General features: G+C 40.8%; 2 protein-coding genes across 2 annotated transcripts in view; one reads left to right on the plus strand and one right to left on the minus strand.

The window, feature by feature from the left end:
- Positions 1-17,322, minus strand: part of LOC122552290 (vesicle-associated membrane protein 8) — a 135,526-nt gene that overhangs the window by 56,711 nt on the left and 61,493 nt on the right. The window lies entirely within an intron of this gene.
- On the plus strand, positions 592-13,620 carry ostc (oligosaccharyltransferase complex subunit). Its single transcript, XM_043694961.2, has 4 exons — positions 592-765; positions 7,770-7,863; positions 8,481-8,678; positions 13,472-13,620. The coding sequence occupies exons 1-4, from the start codon at positions 627-629 to the stop codon at positions 13,488-13,490; spliced, it is 450 nt and encodes a 149-aa protein (XP_043550896.1). The 5' UTR covers positions 592-626; the 3' UTR covers positions 13,491-13,620.

Consider the following 17,322-nt stretch of genomic DNA (forward strand, 5'->3'; position numbering starts at 1 on the left):
GTGTAAGGGGAAGAGAGGGAAGACGGGGGCAGGTTCAAGTGAGAGATGTACAGCATGGAAACAGGCCCTTCAGTCTAACCCGTCTGTGCTGACCAGATATCCTAAACCAATTTAGTCCCAATTGCCAGGATTTGGCCCATATCCCTCCAAACCCTTCCTATTCATAAACCCATCCAGATGCTTTTAAGTGTAATTATACACTTCCTCTGGCACCTCATTCCATACACACACACCACCCTCTGCGTGAAAAAGTTGCCCATTAGGTCCCTTTTAAATCTTTCCTCTCTCACCCGCTAGTTCTGGACTGCCTCACCCCCCTGGGGAAAAAAAAACCTTTTCTGTTTCTTGAACAATTCCACATCTCTGGCAAAGGATGGTCCCAGAGTGACTGCAGCGACTGTAAAGCTCTGAGGGACGTCCTGGAAATGAAGCTGGCCAGAGCCTCATGTAACAACCGCAGCGGCAACAGTCCTTGTGACATCATCAGCCCCACGGCGCCGCCTGGGCGCGGGTCACGTGACGGGCCCAGGGAAGGGGCGGGGCCTCGCGGGTGGGTGGGTGACGCAGACCGGAAGTTGACCGTCGGGGTTTCCGGGCCACGTCGCGCTGGAGGTCAGTGCCTGGAGATGGAGGCGGTGTTCGCGCTGCCTTTCGCGGTGTTGGAATGCCCCAATGTGAAGCTCAAGAAGCCGGGGTGGCTTCACATGCCGTCCGCCATGACCGTCTACGCCCTGGTCATCATCTCCTATTTCCTCATCACCGGCGGTGAGTGACCGGCCGACCCCCTCCCTCCGCGGTACCGTCTCCCGGAGCAACCAGCTCCCATACCCGGCCCGAGACCTCCCTGAGATACCGGGCAGACTTACTCTTGAAGGAGGGCGTCTCACTTTGAGTTAGTCCAATCTTGACTCTTGTTTACAGGGTCAAACTTTAAACTTCTGCTTGCTGATGAACAAACCTGGTTAGGAAACTTCAGTTTGAGCAGAGTTAAAAATCACACAACACCAGGTTATAGTCCCACAGGAATATCCAATTAAACCTGTTGCACTATAACCTGATGTTGTGTGATTCTGGATTAGTGGTGCTGGAAGAGCACAGCAGTTCAGGCAGCATCCAAGGAGCTTTGAAATCGACGTTTCGGGCAAAAGCCCTTCATACATTTCAAAGCTCCTTGGATGCTGCCTGAACTGCTGTGCTCTTCCAGCACCACTAATCCAGAATCTGGTTTCCAGCATCTGCAGTCATTGTTTTTAACCTGGTATTGTGTGAGTTTTAACTTTGTACACCCCAGTCCAACACTGGCATCTCCAAATCAGTTGAGCAGAGGCTGTAAGGTATGTGCAAAAGGGATAGCAAGAATTGGAGTATAATATGGGAATTCCAAACTATAAAGCGTTTGTGGCCCAGAAAAGGGCCACTTGACCTAATATTATTTGTGCTGAATAAATAGGTCACCTAACGTAATCACACTTTCCCTCATTTGGTCCATAGCTTTGCAGGTTGCAGCACTTGAGTTGTATACTGAGACAGAAAATCGTAGACTCCCTACAATGTGGAACTGACCATTTGGTCCAACAAGTCCACACCAACCCTCTGGGTATACCTTCCAGACCCATCACATACCCTTTAACCCTACATTTCTCACGACTAATACACCTAACCTACACATCCCCTGAACATTATGGGCAATTTAGCACCTAAACATGTTTGGAGTGTTGGAGGAAACCGAAACACAGGCAGATGTGGGGAGAATGTGCAAACTCTACACGACCAGTTGCCTGAGGTTGGAATCAAACCTAGGTCCCTGGATCTTTTCAATGAATTGAGGTTTACCATTTTCAGAATCTACCATTCTTTTGGTGAAAGAAAATCATCATCCTCATAATTGTTCTATGAATCATTTGAAATCTGTGCCCCCGAGACACTGATCTCTTTGCTAAAGTAAACAGACCCTTTCCCGTCCATTTTATGCAGGCCCCCTTCAGATTTGAACATTTCAATTAAATCTCTCCTCAGCCTCTTCTGTTCCAAAGAGATCAGCTCCTGTCTCTTCAACATTCCCCCCCACAACTGTCATTCTAAAGTCCTGGCAACATCTTCGTAAATATCCTCTGCAACTTCTGGTGAATTTCATCCTTTTTGAAATGAAGTGACCAGACCTGCACACAGTATGTTGCCTAAATAATAATTGATTTATACAGCTTCAGCATTGCCAGACAATTCTTATCTTGGCTATATAGGTAAACATTTTTTTTGTTCGTTAGGGGGATGTGGGTGTCATTGGCTGGGCCACGTTTACTATCTGTCCCTAGTTGCCCTGAAAGTGGTGGTGAGTTGTTATCTTGAACTGCTGCAATCCATGTGCTATAGGTGGATGCACAGTGCTGTTAAAGAGGGAATTCCATGGCCAAGTGAAATAAGAGTCATATATTTCCAAGTAAGGATAGTGAGTGGCTTGCAGGTGATGGTCTTAACCAACTTATTGACCTGATTTATAGACATTGACTCCGAAGTCCTTAATTTCCATTGCAACCCTTCATATTCTTGATTAATTGGAAATTCATTAGCCTTGTTTGATCTCTGCAAATGTATCACTTTGCACTTGTCAGGGGTTGCATTCTATTTGCACTAGACTTACGGTCAAGTGCAATTTCACATAGTCACGAAGGAGACACCACAGAGTCATAAAGTCATAAAGATGTACAGCATTGAAACAAACCCTTTGGTCCAACTTGTCCATGCTGACCAGATATCCCAACCCAACCTAGTCCCCCCTGCCAGTACCTGGCCCCTGTCCCTCCAAACCATTCCTATTCATATGCCAATCCAGATGTCTTTTAAACGTTGCAATTGTACCAGCCTCCATCACTTCCTCTAGTAGCTCATTCCATACACGCACTACCCTCTGCGTGAAAAAGTTTCCCCATAGGTCTCTTTTATATCTTTCCCTTCTCACCCTATACCTGTGCCTTCTAGTTCTGGACTCCCCCACGCCAGGGGGAAAAACCTTGTCTATTTATCCTATCCGTGCCCCTCATGACTTTATAAACCTCTATAAGGTCACCCCTCAGCCACTGACTCTCCAGCGAAAACAGCCCCAGCCCATTCAGCCTCTCCCTATACCTCAAATCCTCCAAACCTGGCAACATCCTTGTAAAGAATTGATGCAATGTTCCAAACGTTGCCTAACCAATGTCCTATACAGCCACAATATGACCTCCCAACTCCTGTACTCTTTGCTCTGAGCAACAAAGGAAAGCATACCAAACGCTGCCTTCACTATCTTATCTACCTGCAACTCTACTTTCAAGGAGCTATGAAACTGCACTCCAAGGTCTCTTTGTTCAGCAACACTCCCTAGGATCTTACCATTAACTGTATATATCCTACTAAGATTTGCTTTCCCAAAATGCAGCTCCTCGTATTTATCTAAACTAAACTCCGTCTGCCACTTCTCAGCCTATTGACCCATCTTATCAAATCCCATTGTAATCCGAGGTAACCTTCTTCGTTGTCCACTACACCTCCAATTTTGGTGTCATCTGCAAACTTACTAACTACACCTGTTATGCTCACTTTCAAGTCATTTATATAAATGATAAAAAGTAGTGAACCCAGCACCGATCTATGTGGCACTCCACTGTCACAGGCCTCCAGTCTGAAAACAGCCTTCCAGCACCATTCTCTGTCTTCTACATTTGAGCTAGTTCTCCCTGTATTCCAAGAGATCTAACCTTGCTAATGAATCTCCCATGGGGAACCTTGTCAAATGCTTTACTGAAGTTCACGTAGGTCACGTCTGCAGCTCTGCCCTCATCAATCCTCTTTGTTACTTCTTCAAAAAACTTAATCAAGTTCGTGAGACATGATTTCCCAAGGACAAAGCCATGTTGACTATCCCTAATCAATCCTTGCTTTTCCAAATATGTGTAAATCCTGTCCCTAAGGATTCCTGCCAACAAAATGCCCACCATCGATGCCAGGCTCATTGGTCGATAGTTCCCTGTCTTGTCCTTACCACCTTGCTTAAATAGTGGCACCACGTTAGCCAACCTCCAGTCTTCCAGCACCTCACCTGTGACTATCGATGATACAAATATCTCAACAATGGACCCAGCAATCACTTCTCTAGCTCCCCATAGAGTTCTAGGGTACACCTGATCAGGTCCTGAGGATCTATCCACTTTTATGCATTTCAAGACATTCAGCACTTCCTCCTCTGTAGTATGGATTGTGAGAGATATACAGCTCGAGTGAGCATTTAGAATTTGGAAACACCATGGGAATAGCATTGGATAAATCAAAGTCCAAAATCAGGAGCTCAGCACAAAAGGGTGACATCGTAGGTACATTCATTAGTTGGTGATAGCTGCCAATTTGACTATAATAGCTTACTTTCAGATTGAAGGTAGATAGGAGTAACATTTAAAGGTTATAAATCATAAGACCAGAAGCAGTCGCATCCATTGGATTCACTCCCTCAAATTCGTTCAGGGGCAGAAGGGTGTGACTACAAGTGAGGCTAGTAAAAGGATCCAGGAGCCTCAGCCTTGAGCTTGTCATAGAGCCAGAGAGCTGTACAGCATGGAAACAGACCCTTCAGTCCAACTTGTCCATGCTGACAGATATCCTAAATTAATCTAGTCCCATTTGCCAGTATTTGGCCCATATCCCCCTCAACTCTTACTATCCATATACCCACCCAGGTGCCTTTTAAATGTTGTAATTGTACCAACCTTTACCACTTCCTCTCGCAGCTTATTCCATGCATGTGTGAAAAAGTTGCCCTGTAGGTCCTCTTTTATTCCCCCCCCCCCCAACCTTAAACCACATCCTCCAGTTTTGGACTCCTACAGGGCCAGAGTCCTCGACCTCCCCTCATATCACACGTCCTTCATCACAGGGATCATTTTTGTAAACCTCCAGTGGATCTACCTGCAACGTCAGCACATCTTTCCTGAGATACAGGGCTCAACACTGCCCTCAATATTCCAAATGCAGTCTGACCAGGGCCATATACACTTCAGCAGTATATTTCTCCTCTTGTACTCTAGCTCTCTTGAAATGAATGTTAACATTGCATTTGTCATCTTAACTGCTAACTGAACCTGCATATTAATCTTAAGAGAATCTTGAACGAGGACTTCCAAGTTACTTTGTGCTTTAGATTTCCAAAGCCTTTCCTTGTTTAGAAAATAGTCTATACTTCTATTCTTCCTACCAAAGTGCATACCCTCACACTTTCCCACATTATATTGCATCTGCCACTTCTTTGCCCACTTTCCTAGCCTGTCCATGTCCTTCTGCAGCCTGAAAAAGCTCAGCAAGCCTGGCAGCGTCTGTGAAGAGAAATTAGAGTTAATGTTTTAGATTCGGTAACCTTTCCTCAGAACAGTTCTGATGAAAGCTCACCCGGCCTGAAACATTACCTCTGATTTTTCTTCACAGATGCTGCCAGACCTGATCTTTTCCAGCAACTTCTCTTTTTGTATCAGATTGACAGCATTGTAGTTCTTTTGGTTTTCCTTCTGTGGCCTCCCTGCTTCCTCACACTATGTGCTCCTCCACATATCATCATGTCACCTCCAAACTTAGCAGCAATGCCCTCAGTTTCTTTGTCCAGATTGTTGATATATAATGTGAATAGATTAGTCCCAGCGCACACCCCTGCACAATTCCACTATGTTCCACACAACTAATCTTTGCTTTTCGTCTGCCTTACCCTGTATGCTCCTTGATAATTTATAGAGGTGGCTGTCCCACTTTCTGGGAGCACATTTACGTTGAACCCATTGAATGCTTACCACTGCTCAAATATTGATTTATCTTCAAGTAACTCTTTCAATCCACTTTGTTGAATCTCTGGCTAAGTAAAATTGGCTTTGCTCCAACTTGGAGCTCTTAATTGATATTTGTCTTTTTCCTTAATTATGTTAAAACTAACTGAATTATAATCAGTGCCACTCCTCTGCCTTTCTAGCTTCATTTCCTAAAACAAATCCATATTTTTCCCTCCCTTGTTGGACTTGCTGAATACTGACCAAAAACAATTCTTCTGAATGCACCTCATAATTCTACTCAATTCCTATCACACTGAAACTATCCAAGTTAATATGAGGGTAATTAAACTCCTCTAGTTTTGCTTTCCTATTGTTCTTTCATTTCTCAGATGTTTGCCATGTATTTGCTCTTCTGTCTCTCTCTCTCTCTGACTCTTTGGGGGTCTATAGGAACCTGTTAGGAGAAAGTGAGGACTCATTCCTGAAGAAGGGCATATGCCTGAAACTGCTCCTCGGATGCTGCCTGGCCTGCTGTGTTTTTCCAGCACCACATTTTTCAACTACAGTATCCTGTTGGTAGTGTGTTACTCAGCTCAATTCACATAATTTTATTTGTTTATCCTTCTACCATATCCCCATTCCTCACAGCTGTACGTGTTTCTTTGACCAAAATGACCCTTTTCCTATCTTTTATCACCCTCCATCTCTCTGGTCTGAAAGCTCTGTAAGCAGGCACACTGAAATGTCATCCCAGTCCCCCTTCAGGGCTTATTTCTGACATGGTTTTGATACCATGCTGCCTCGCTTCTATCTGTGCCCTCAGCTTGATTGCCTTATTTTGCTATACTTCCTTCCACTGATGTACATACCCTTGAGCACTGCTATTTTTTTAAATCCCCAGCCTTTGTTTTCTGATCCCTCCAGACTCACCCACTAACTTTCTGCATCTAATTTTCATTTCTGATATTGCCTTAACTGCATGTACTGGAGTGTCCCTGTCACTCTGCTAAACTAGCTTAAACTAGCAAAATGTCCAGCAACAAATTTAATTTCAACTCTATTCAGGTAAATCAGCTGGACTTCGTAGCTCCCATGTCCTCCAGAATTAGTCCCAATGACCCAAGAATTCAATGCCCTCCTTACTGCACTAATATCCTAGCAATGCATTCTCCGATGATCTTATCCTCCTTTTCTTGTATTCACTTGCATGTGACAGTGGGAGTAATCTTAAGATTTTGCTTGCTTATTTTCTACTGAGTACCCTAAATCCTGACTGCTAGGTCACATCCCTCTTTCTCCCTATGTTATTGGTTTAATGTGGGCCATAGCTGCTGACTGACCACCTTCCTACCTCAGGATGCTCATCACCATCCTGGACTCACCAATAAACTTCTCCATTTTGGCAAAAAAGAGAGAGAAACAGCATGTTACATAAATGGAGAGAATACGGAGGGACCTTTCAGGTATAGAGCGATCTGAATGTCCTGGTACATGAATCAATAAAGTCAGTATGCAGATATAATAAGTGAATAGGGAAACAAATGGGAAATCAAGAGGAATGAAATATGAAAGGATGTTTGCTACAGTTGTTTCATCTGAATGAACCCAGCTCCAAAAGCACCCTAGAAACTTGTCAGGGTGGTTCCCCTGTGTGAGAGAGTTTAGTACCAGAGTCTCTGAATAATGGGTCACCTACTTCATATAGAGATAAGGAAGAATTTCTTCTTTCAGGATTGTGAATCTCTGGGATTCTTTTCCACAGCGGGTTGTTGTGGCTAAGAGATTTTTAACCAGTAAGGGAACTGAGGGAATATCACGAAAAGGCAGAAGTGGAATTGAGAATTAGGAGATCAGCCATAATCATCTTGAATGCTCCTAGTCTTATGATTAAATATTGACATTTTCTCCCAATGCTGTTTTCGTTTTTAAATATGCAAACATATTTAGATTCTTTGCTGTAGATTTAAAAGATATTTGCTGCTTTATTAGGTATCATTTATGATGTCATTGTGGAGCCTCCAAGTGTGGGATCAATGACAGATGAACATGGCCACCAGAGGCCTGTAGCCTTCTTAGCATACAGGTATATCTGCGTTGTTATTGCAGCCTTTTTGTTTTTGCTTTCATTTGTGTAATGTTAGCTAGCTTTGTGTCAGTAGGTTATTTTGGATTAGTGGCATCAGAATTGATCTGTATTCTGATCTACGCTCCTATCCCATTTTGCAGAGCTGTTGCATTTTTCCTCTAGACTAAGAGTGCATAGACCTGCAGTGCCCAGGAATCGAACCCATGCACTTTTTTTTTTGTTTGGAATATGAGGGCATTAATGACAGATGCACTGGATCAGTGAGGAAAATAAGGATGTCTGTCCATCCTGTCTGCTCATGCACTCCAAAAAACATCTTTTTCTGTTGTTTTTTCAAGTGTCCCAGTTTTTTTGATGCATTGAGCCTGTTATGGAGCATGAAGCAGTTTTATCATTATTAAGATAAATTAACCTTTTTTGCGATTTGTAATCAAAAAATCATCAAAATGGGAAGTGTGTGTGTGTGTCTGACGCTTAACAGATAAAATTATCTCTCAGATCTAAGTCTATCTAAGATTAACTCCCGTGCTTGTGGTGATTTGTTCCCATACTTTTCTCATTTTGGAGACATTGTATATTAGATCTAATAATGTTCTCTCATTTCATCTTTTCAGAGTCAATGGACAGTACATAATGGAAGGTCTTGCCTCAAGTTTTCTGTTTACAATGGGAGGGCTAGGGTTCATAATCTTGGATCGCTCAAATGCTCCCAACATTCCAAAGCTGAATAGGTTTCTACTATTGTTCATTGGTTTTGTCAGTGTCCTGTTGAGCTTCTTCATGGCTAGAGTCTTCATGAGAATGAAACTGCCGTAAGTATCAAATGCTGATCTAGTATCATCTTTATTTTGAATGATGCATGCCACTATGTATCCTTATTTTGTCTGAGCATATTTTAAATTTTTTAAATTTAGAATTTAATAATGTTCAAGGAAAATCAGCCAAATAAGAGGGTTAGCCTATTTGGTTACCTGTAACACCTTTTTTGGAAGTATGTCTTGATTCTACTGTAATGATACTTAATAATACAATCAGTGAAGTTAGCCAAGTGGAGTTGTATATGGCAAGCATCAATTAATAAGTTCTTTAATTGACCTTACACTGACCAGGCAATTTGCAGATTTCCATTTGGGGTGATTTGTATTCAGTCTGGGGAGACTTCACTAATTTTCACATTGCCCCATGCTCTCATTTGGGATTTCAAGCACTCTAAAGAAAGTCAGGATATTCTATTTAAATAAATCATTCTCAATATACTGCTGTGGGAGGTGAGCCCTTCTCTCCATTGCCTTGCAGTAGCTGCCATTTAGCACAGGAAGTGGGAGAATTGATTTGAAAACTTTACTTCAATAGTCTTTAATGACTGCCATGGCCCACTGTTCTTGCATTGCTTCTAGTGCAAAAAAAGAGCAGGCAAGCACCGGAACAAACAGGCTATGTGCAGTCAATGTTCCTTTAAGCTGCACGTATTTAAATCTTAAAAGAACTATGTGGTACAACAAACCTCTTTAGGCAACACAAGTTAAAAGTTCAGTATTCCAGCTGCTTTGTCAAAGGTCTTCATTTCTCTATTTAGATTAGATTAGCTTCCCCACAGTAGGGAAACAGGCCCTTCGGCCCAACAAGTCCACGCCGACTCTCCAAAGTGTAACCCACCCAGACCCATTCTCCTACCCTATACTTACCCCTGACTAATCTCAAAATCTCAAAATACACAACAAACATAGATCACATTTTATTCATGGCCATACCACTATGTCCACCCTAGGCACTCCCAGCCTTGAGGTGAAATCAGCACTGTCTGGAGACTTGGTGCTGGATCAGACTGGGTTGGAAAGACTTGTTATTCTGGACTTTTTAATTCTTTATTTTTCTAATTTATTCCTTTTTTTTTAAGATGACATGAAGGTCTGTAATGCTAGACATTTTATTTCTTTATTTTTCTAACTTTTTTTCCGAAGAATTTGTACTTAAGAATCTGCACCTCGGTACATTTGTACCTAAGATGGTGCTGTAAGTGGCGACTTGTAAACTTTTCACTGTACTCATGTGAGACGTGAATTCTTGATGTCACAAGGAATTAAGGTCTACAGAGAGAATGTGGATAAGTGGAGTTGAAATGCCCATCAGCCATGATTGAATGGCGGAGTGGACTCAATGGGCCGAATGGCCTTACTTCCACTCCTATGTCTTATGGTCTTATGTCTTAATGCACCTAACACTATGGGCAATTTAGCATGGCCAGTTCATCTGACCTGCACATCTTTGGACTGTGGGAGGAAACCGGAGCACCCGGAGGAAACCCACGCAGACACGGGGAGAATGTGCAAACTCTACACAGACAGTCGCCCAAGGCTGGAATCGAACCTGGGTCCCTGGTGCTGTGAAGCAGCAGTGCTGACCACTGAGCCACTGTGCTGCCTTCTAAAAATTCATATTGTAAAATTTTTAAAAAGTGTTTAATTTGGACATTGAATTGGAACTAGCTTTATTGTCACGTACTCACATGAGTACAGTGAAAAGTTTACAAGTCACCACTTACAGCACCATCTTAGGTACAAATGTACCGAGGTGCAGATTCTTAAGTACAAATTCTTCGGAAAAAAAGTTAGAAAAATAAAGAAATAAAATGTCTAGCATTACAGACCTTCATGTCATCTTAGGTAAAAAAAAAAGGAATAGATTAGAAAAATAAAGAATTAAAAAGTTCAGAATAACAAGTCTTTCCAACCCAGTCTGATCCAGCACCAAGTCTCCAGACTGTGCTGATTTCACCTCAAGGCTGGGAGTGCCTAGGGTGGACATAGATCACATTTTATTCATGGCCATACCACTATGTTTGTTGTGTATTTTGAGATTCTCACACTTGATCACCCCTTCTTTACGCCACCTCCTTTTCTAAGAAGTGATGGTCAGAGGCATTGTGCTCCAGTAAGAATGTTTACATATGCTCTTGTGTTTAGTGGGAAATACTTCAGAAGTGTAGATGAGTCTGAGAACTGTTCCTGATCAAGTTGGTGAATGGGTAGCTGTCCTTAGTAACTTGTTTCATAAAGAAATCCTTGGGGTTTGGTTAGCTTAGTTGGCTGAATGGCTGGGTTGCGATACAGAGTGATGCCAACAGTGTGGTTTGATTCCTGCACTCCAGTTGAGAAGATCATCAATGACTCTCTTCTCAACCTCTCCCCTCCCCTGAGGTCATAGTCATAGAGTTATAGAGATGTACATTTCGGAAACAAACCCTTCGGTTCAACTCGTCCATGCTGACCAGATATACCAACCATTTGCCAGTACCCAACCCATATCTCTCCAAACCCTTCCTATTCATATACCCATCCAGATACCTTTTAAATGTTGCAATTGAACCAGCTTCCACCACTTCCTCTGGCAGCACATTCCATACATACACCACCTGCATAAAAAAGTTACCCCATAGGTCTCTTTTTATATCTTTCTCCTGTCACCCAAACTTATGCCTTCTTGTTCTGGACTCCCCCGCCCCAGGAAAAAGACTTCTATTTATCCTATCCATGCCCCTCATGATTTTATAAAACTTTATAAGGTCACCCCTCAGCTTCCAACTTTCCAGCAAAAACAACCCCCGCCTATTCAGCCTCTCACTATAGCTCAAATCCTCCAACCCTGGCATCATCCTTGTAAATCTTACCTGAACCCTTTCAAGTTTCACAACGCCCTTCCGATAGGAAGGAGACCAGAATTGCATACAGTATTCCAAAAGTGGCCTAACCAATGTCCTGTACAATGTGATGACCCTCAGGTTAAACCACCACCAACCCATGTAAATAAAATCTCTCATCATTGGAACTATTCTGGTAAAACCCTTCTGTAACCAGGCAAGGACCTTCACTTGTTTCCTAAAGAGTGTTGGCCAGAAATGGATGCAGTGTGCTAGTCATGGCTTAACTAGTGCTTCGCAAAGATTTAGCATTACTTTTCTGCTTTTGTAGTCAGTATCTGTATTTATGGAGATTGAAGTCCCACATGCTTTGCTTCTCTCAATATATCATGTGCATCAATCTTTGAAGGTGTCTTGTCGACTTTGTTCTGTTCCTGCACATTTTTTAGAACTGGGCTGGTAAGTCCTTATCAATTCTTCGGAGACCATCTGCCAAAAATAAATCACCTAATATTTCTCTGCATTAAATTCCATCTGCCACTTGTCTGTCCTTTCTGCACGGTTATGTGTGACCTGTTGCAGGCAATTTGTATCATCTGCACTTTGCCATTCGTCCGTGTTTGGTATCACCAGCAATGTATTATATTTTGCTCGGTATTCCAAAATTCAAGTTATTTATATGTAGCAGGGGTCCTTTCTTTTGGAGACCTATCGAACATCCTCAGCACGATTTTACCATTTTTTTCTTAACTCTTAACAGACTAGACTCTGTCCCTTGAAGGACATCTCTCTTTCCAGCACTGCAATGTCTTCCCGAATCAGCACTCCCTCTGCTTTGCTTTTTTCCCATCTTGTATCTTTTCTGAAGACATTACATCCTTTAATGTTATAGGATATTAAACCCACTTGACTATTATGCAAGGCAGATAACATAATGCGGGACTCTCAATGATGTCTCAGTCTTTTGCTCTAATTATGGATTTGCCTATTACAGCTTCATTTCTATACTTTGCTATTCTCTTTCCCACTCCTTTCTCTCCTCCTCTCCCCAAAAGTGCACACATTTTCGCGTAAGTACCATGATCTGGTCTGTAGTCCTTCAGAGTATTGCAGTCATTAATATGAAGTACCTGTTTAAAATGGCACATGCCTTGTAAATTCCTGTATAACCGCTTCTTCCAACATTTCCAGATGGTCACTCACTGATTGTGCTAATTTATTACCTGTGTGGTGAATATACAATCCTGGAATATAGAGTCCAGGAAACCATTATCCTCCCTGACAGTTCAGTGACTCCAGTTGCTACTCAAGCTGAGATCCTGGCCTTGAGCTTAAGCACCTGGAGATTCTTACTACATGTATTTGCTGAGGTGCTTGAAATGTCCCTATTCTGTCGCACTATAATTTCATTAAGACTGTAGTCAGTTGGCTGCGAACCTTCAGTGTCTTGCACTGCTTCCTCATGGACTTGCCTTTTTACCCGCTCACTGCTTTGTGACAGGGAGGAGGAAGCTTTGCTAATTGGTGAAGTTCTGTCATCCCACCCACCACCACAGTATCTGATTAATGTACTGGAAATCACATCAAATCTTACACAAACATACAAAATGCTGGAGAAACTCAGCAAGTATGGAGAGAGAAAGAGAGTTGAATGTTTTGAATCTGATATGACCCTGAAGCTGTTTTGAATGAGTGTCATATTAGACTCAAAAGGTTAATTCTATTTCTGTCTTCACAGATGCTGCCAGATCTACAGAGTCTGTCCAGTATTCTGTACTGCTACAGATTTACATTATCTGCAATGTTTTGCTTTTATTTGAATCAAATCATAATTTGTTTCATGGTGAACATCTGTATCTCTCTATTAGTTTTGATCTATAGAAACCTGAGCTCGTTTTCTTGAAAAGGGAATAGATAAAGTTGTTGTAATATTGTAATGTTTTTATAAAGATCTGAATTTTTTTTCAGGGGTTACTTGATGGGTTAATGTCAACTTGGAAGCATCAAAGCCAGAATTCCTGAATGAAGCTGATCAACCAAAAGCTGTAAAAAGTGGCATGGTGTAATTTGAAAACAAAAGAGAATTTGTAAAGAACAGAAATAAATTTTTTACAAGACTTGTGTTAAATATCTTTATATATCATTTATTAGTTCATACAACTCTTTTCAATTTCAAAATAATGATACCGATGTGGGATTGTGTTGAATAAGGACTGAGATTAGGGAGTGGTGAACATCTGTAGTAGCACAGTTCGAGATGGCGATGGAAACCGAAGTACAGTTTTACAGTAGCCTCTTTATACACAGTTCTTGCATCCATTAAAATTTTAGCACGATGGTGTCACATAGTTGTATCTATTGTACAGACAAGTTTGCATGCTGTCTGTCCTTGGGAAGCAAGAGATGGTCTAAGCACTTGTTAAATGCTGGCTGTTGTTCTTAATGGGATTAGCACGTCTGTTCTGTCCAAGCTTGCATAATTAAGGGGTGTTAGTCCTTTTGCATTTTAAGTTAGTAATGTTAGTAAAACAAAAACTAGACCCGTATAATCCAAATAAGTGAGAACTTTTACATGTACTAAGTAAAAGTATAGAGGATATTAGATCGATCTCTCGCAGCTGGGTCATGAGATTTCATTTACTATTACCGGTTTTGACAGTTCTTATACATGCATGCAATTTCACAGAAGCGCTGTTTTGATAGTAAATTTCTTAAAGGGGGTAGTGGCCCTACTTAATATGTATTTAAAAGGTACGTGCTAGTGGAGGAAACTGTTTGATGTTCTGCAATCTATTCAGGTCTAAGAGTCTGTTATTAAGAGCGGATTAATATTATAATTTTCCATAGTTTCAAGTGAGTTATGGAGACACGAAAGAAGGTAGGGCATTGTTCTGAGTAGGTTATAATATTACCACTTTGGGTAGCTTTTGATATAGAAACAGGTCTAAATGCTGCTTGTAGCATGGGGCTGATAATTGAAGAATATTAGGAAGCAGTAATGGATTGGAAGGGATGTTTTAATTTATTTTATCTTGTAATAGCAAAATGTACTACAAAAACGTGATTTTATGAATGAATGGAAATGCAGTTTACAGCAGTAAAGTGTGTTTGTGAATTGGTAAAGCAAATCATAATGTAATGTCTCACACCGATGAATTATTAGAGTTAGGTATTTGAATAGTTAAGCTAAAGGCCTGATTATATAACTACCAACCTTGCTGTTGCCATTTATATGAAGTCATTCACAACTTTAGGGTATTCCAAAGCACTTTACAGTCAATTAATTACTTTTGAAGTTTGAACACTCTTGTAATGTACAAAACATGACAGCCATTTATGGATAGCAAGGTGTGACAAACAGCAATGTGATAATGACCAGTTCTATTTTAGGATGTCTTGGCACAGTTGATAGTGTTTCTGCTGTCATGATTGATTGGGGGCGTATGCTGGAAATCAAGCCCTGCTATTCCTGGAGTTTGTCTCAAAAGTTAAAGATTAAGAAATAAGTGCACAAAATTCATCAATTTCCTGGTTCAGGCCCAGGTTGATAGAAAGCACTGATCAGGTTTTGTACTTAAAAAGGATTACTGTTTATTCCAAGCAATTAGGCTCTAGCTACAGATGAAGTTATAAACCATTGGCATATAACGCTAATTAAACTTGCATCTACATACCAATTCCCCTTTACACACATGCACTTTGATATGTACATGTGTGTGTGCACAAAGACAGAAAAGCACATGGTTGGAGGAAAGCTGGAAACATGGTTTCAGTAGTGTTCGCTCCCATGTTCTGCTAAGTTGGTTCTTTCTGATCTAAATGTTTCTTCTTGTCTTCCCTTTTCTGAATTTTTCCTCTGGTTACAAGAGGCACAAGCTGGCTGGTTCACTTGTAAAATTGTCTGATTTATCAATTAAATCACAGCAACTGCTAAAGGAAAGATTAGCTAGTTTTTGGCAGGATTAATGAAAGTTTTGAGTGCTGAGAACAGACACATTGCAAAGCTGGTAGAGATCAATTCATTTCCCTATACCTTGTTCCCAGTTCCAAGCTGTTTTTACCTGAGACTCGATCACATTGTTATTGGCACATAAAGGTCCCTTATCTGAACTGGTGACTAGTCCATGGACTAATCAACTTCTTGTTGCCAACCAGCTGCATTTAGCCCCAAACTCCTCAGCTCCAATTCATCTGTAGTGGCTTCAATTATAGAATAGTAATTTAATGTCACTTGTATTTTTACAAAAAAGTACTGAAAAGTGTTTGTTGCCATACTTCAATGCCATTTAATAATAGAAATTGTATATTTAAAAAAATTAAGACAAAGTCCATCTTTATGCAATTCACTAGGATCCAAAATTGCGGAAAAGATAGGACCCACATTCTCCACCTCTTCAGAAAAGCCAACATAGATGCTGTATTGAATTTGTAGATTACATGTGCATTCAATTTTATTAACATCTCCCTGTGTGTTGTCCTGTGTGACATACTCTGCCTTCACTCAGCACCAGCCAATTTCAATTCCAAGGTCCACGTTGTTTATGTAAAAGATGCATATCAGGGAGAATTTAACACTGGGAAGTTCAAAAGCATCATTCCCATAATTTGTTTCCTTGCATTTGACTTTCTCCCATGTTCACATTTTAACAAAACTGGACTGTGAAACCATGGTTTCTCGTACAAGCCAGAACAGAATTTAACATTCCATATCCTGGTGGACATGTAAGCAAGAATACTTGTGAAGGTGAGGATATGGCCCATCTTTGGCTTCATTTCAACTACTGAAAGCTTTACCAATGCCACGTGCTGAGATTTAGAAAATCATTTTAAAATGACCTGAAAACTTAACATCAATGAAACTAATAATTTACTTCTCCCCTTGCGGTCTGACATTGAGCAGCAAGGATGCTTGCATCTGTTTCTGTTGGGAACAACCCAAAGAATCCTGTGTTACAGAACCGCTCATTTTAAAGAAAAGGGTTACCATAACCAGGTGTTGAACTCAAGACTATAAGATTATACAGAATGAGTTGTTCGCCTACTTTTACAGTTCTGTAAACTCAACTTGCAAATTACTTCCAGAGGACCATCATCTGAAAAAAGTGAAAAATGCTCCTTGATTTGTTTGACTGGACACCCAATATAATTGAATGGTGCCATGTTCCAAGGCCTGACATTGCATACTGAGGACTAAAATTTGTTGCACAGATTAAGATCGCCCTGCTTCTGGCACACTAATGGGTGAAAAAAACATCAAAAAACGGTCAAGTTGTATCAGTGAATTATTGACATGAAATATATATACATAAATATGTAAATGCTGTGAAACAACCCAGTTTGCTATGTATTGCAATGAAAAAAATTGAATTGTTTTTAACTTTTTATGACCATTCATATTAAAGTGATTTTGCTAATTTCTACTAAAATATATTGAGAAAAGTGCATTTAAAAATGATATACTTATGGGCAGGCTCCACAAGGTGGCACTCTAAGACTAGTTATTCTATAAATTTCCTTGGGATGGCCAACATTTCTTTTCTGGAACAGGTAATTAAATAATTTGGAGCATAGGTAATTTGAGTGTTACATATAATAATGATCTGACACAAAAAGCTGGAATTGGCTCATTTAGCCTTTGACTACTTCTGTCATTTAAAGTGATAATGGCTGATATGTGACCTAAATCACGATATCTGTGTTTGTCTTGTATCCCTTAATACCTGTTGTTAACAGAAATCTAGCAATCACAGATTTAAAATGAACTGTTGAGCCACAATAAACTACCATTTGCAGAAGAGAATCACCGAAGCCTTTCTCAG

This window comes from Chiloscyllium plagiosum, unplaced genomic scaffold (genome assembly GCF_037043375.1).
Source record: "Chiloscyllium plagiosum isolate Xiang-an unplaced genomic scaffold, Cpla_swu_hap1 HiC_scaffold_1, whole genome shotgun sequence".
Classification (NCBI taxonomy): Eukaryota; Metazoa; Chordata; class Chondrichthyes; order Orectolobiformes; family Hemiscylliidae; genus Chiloscyllium; species Chiloscyllium plagiosum.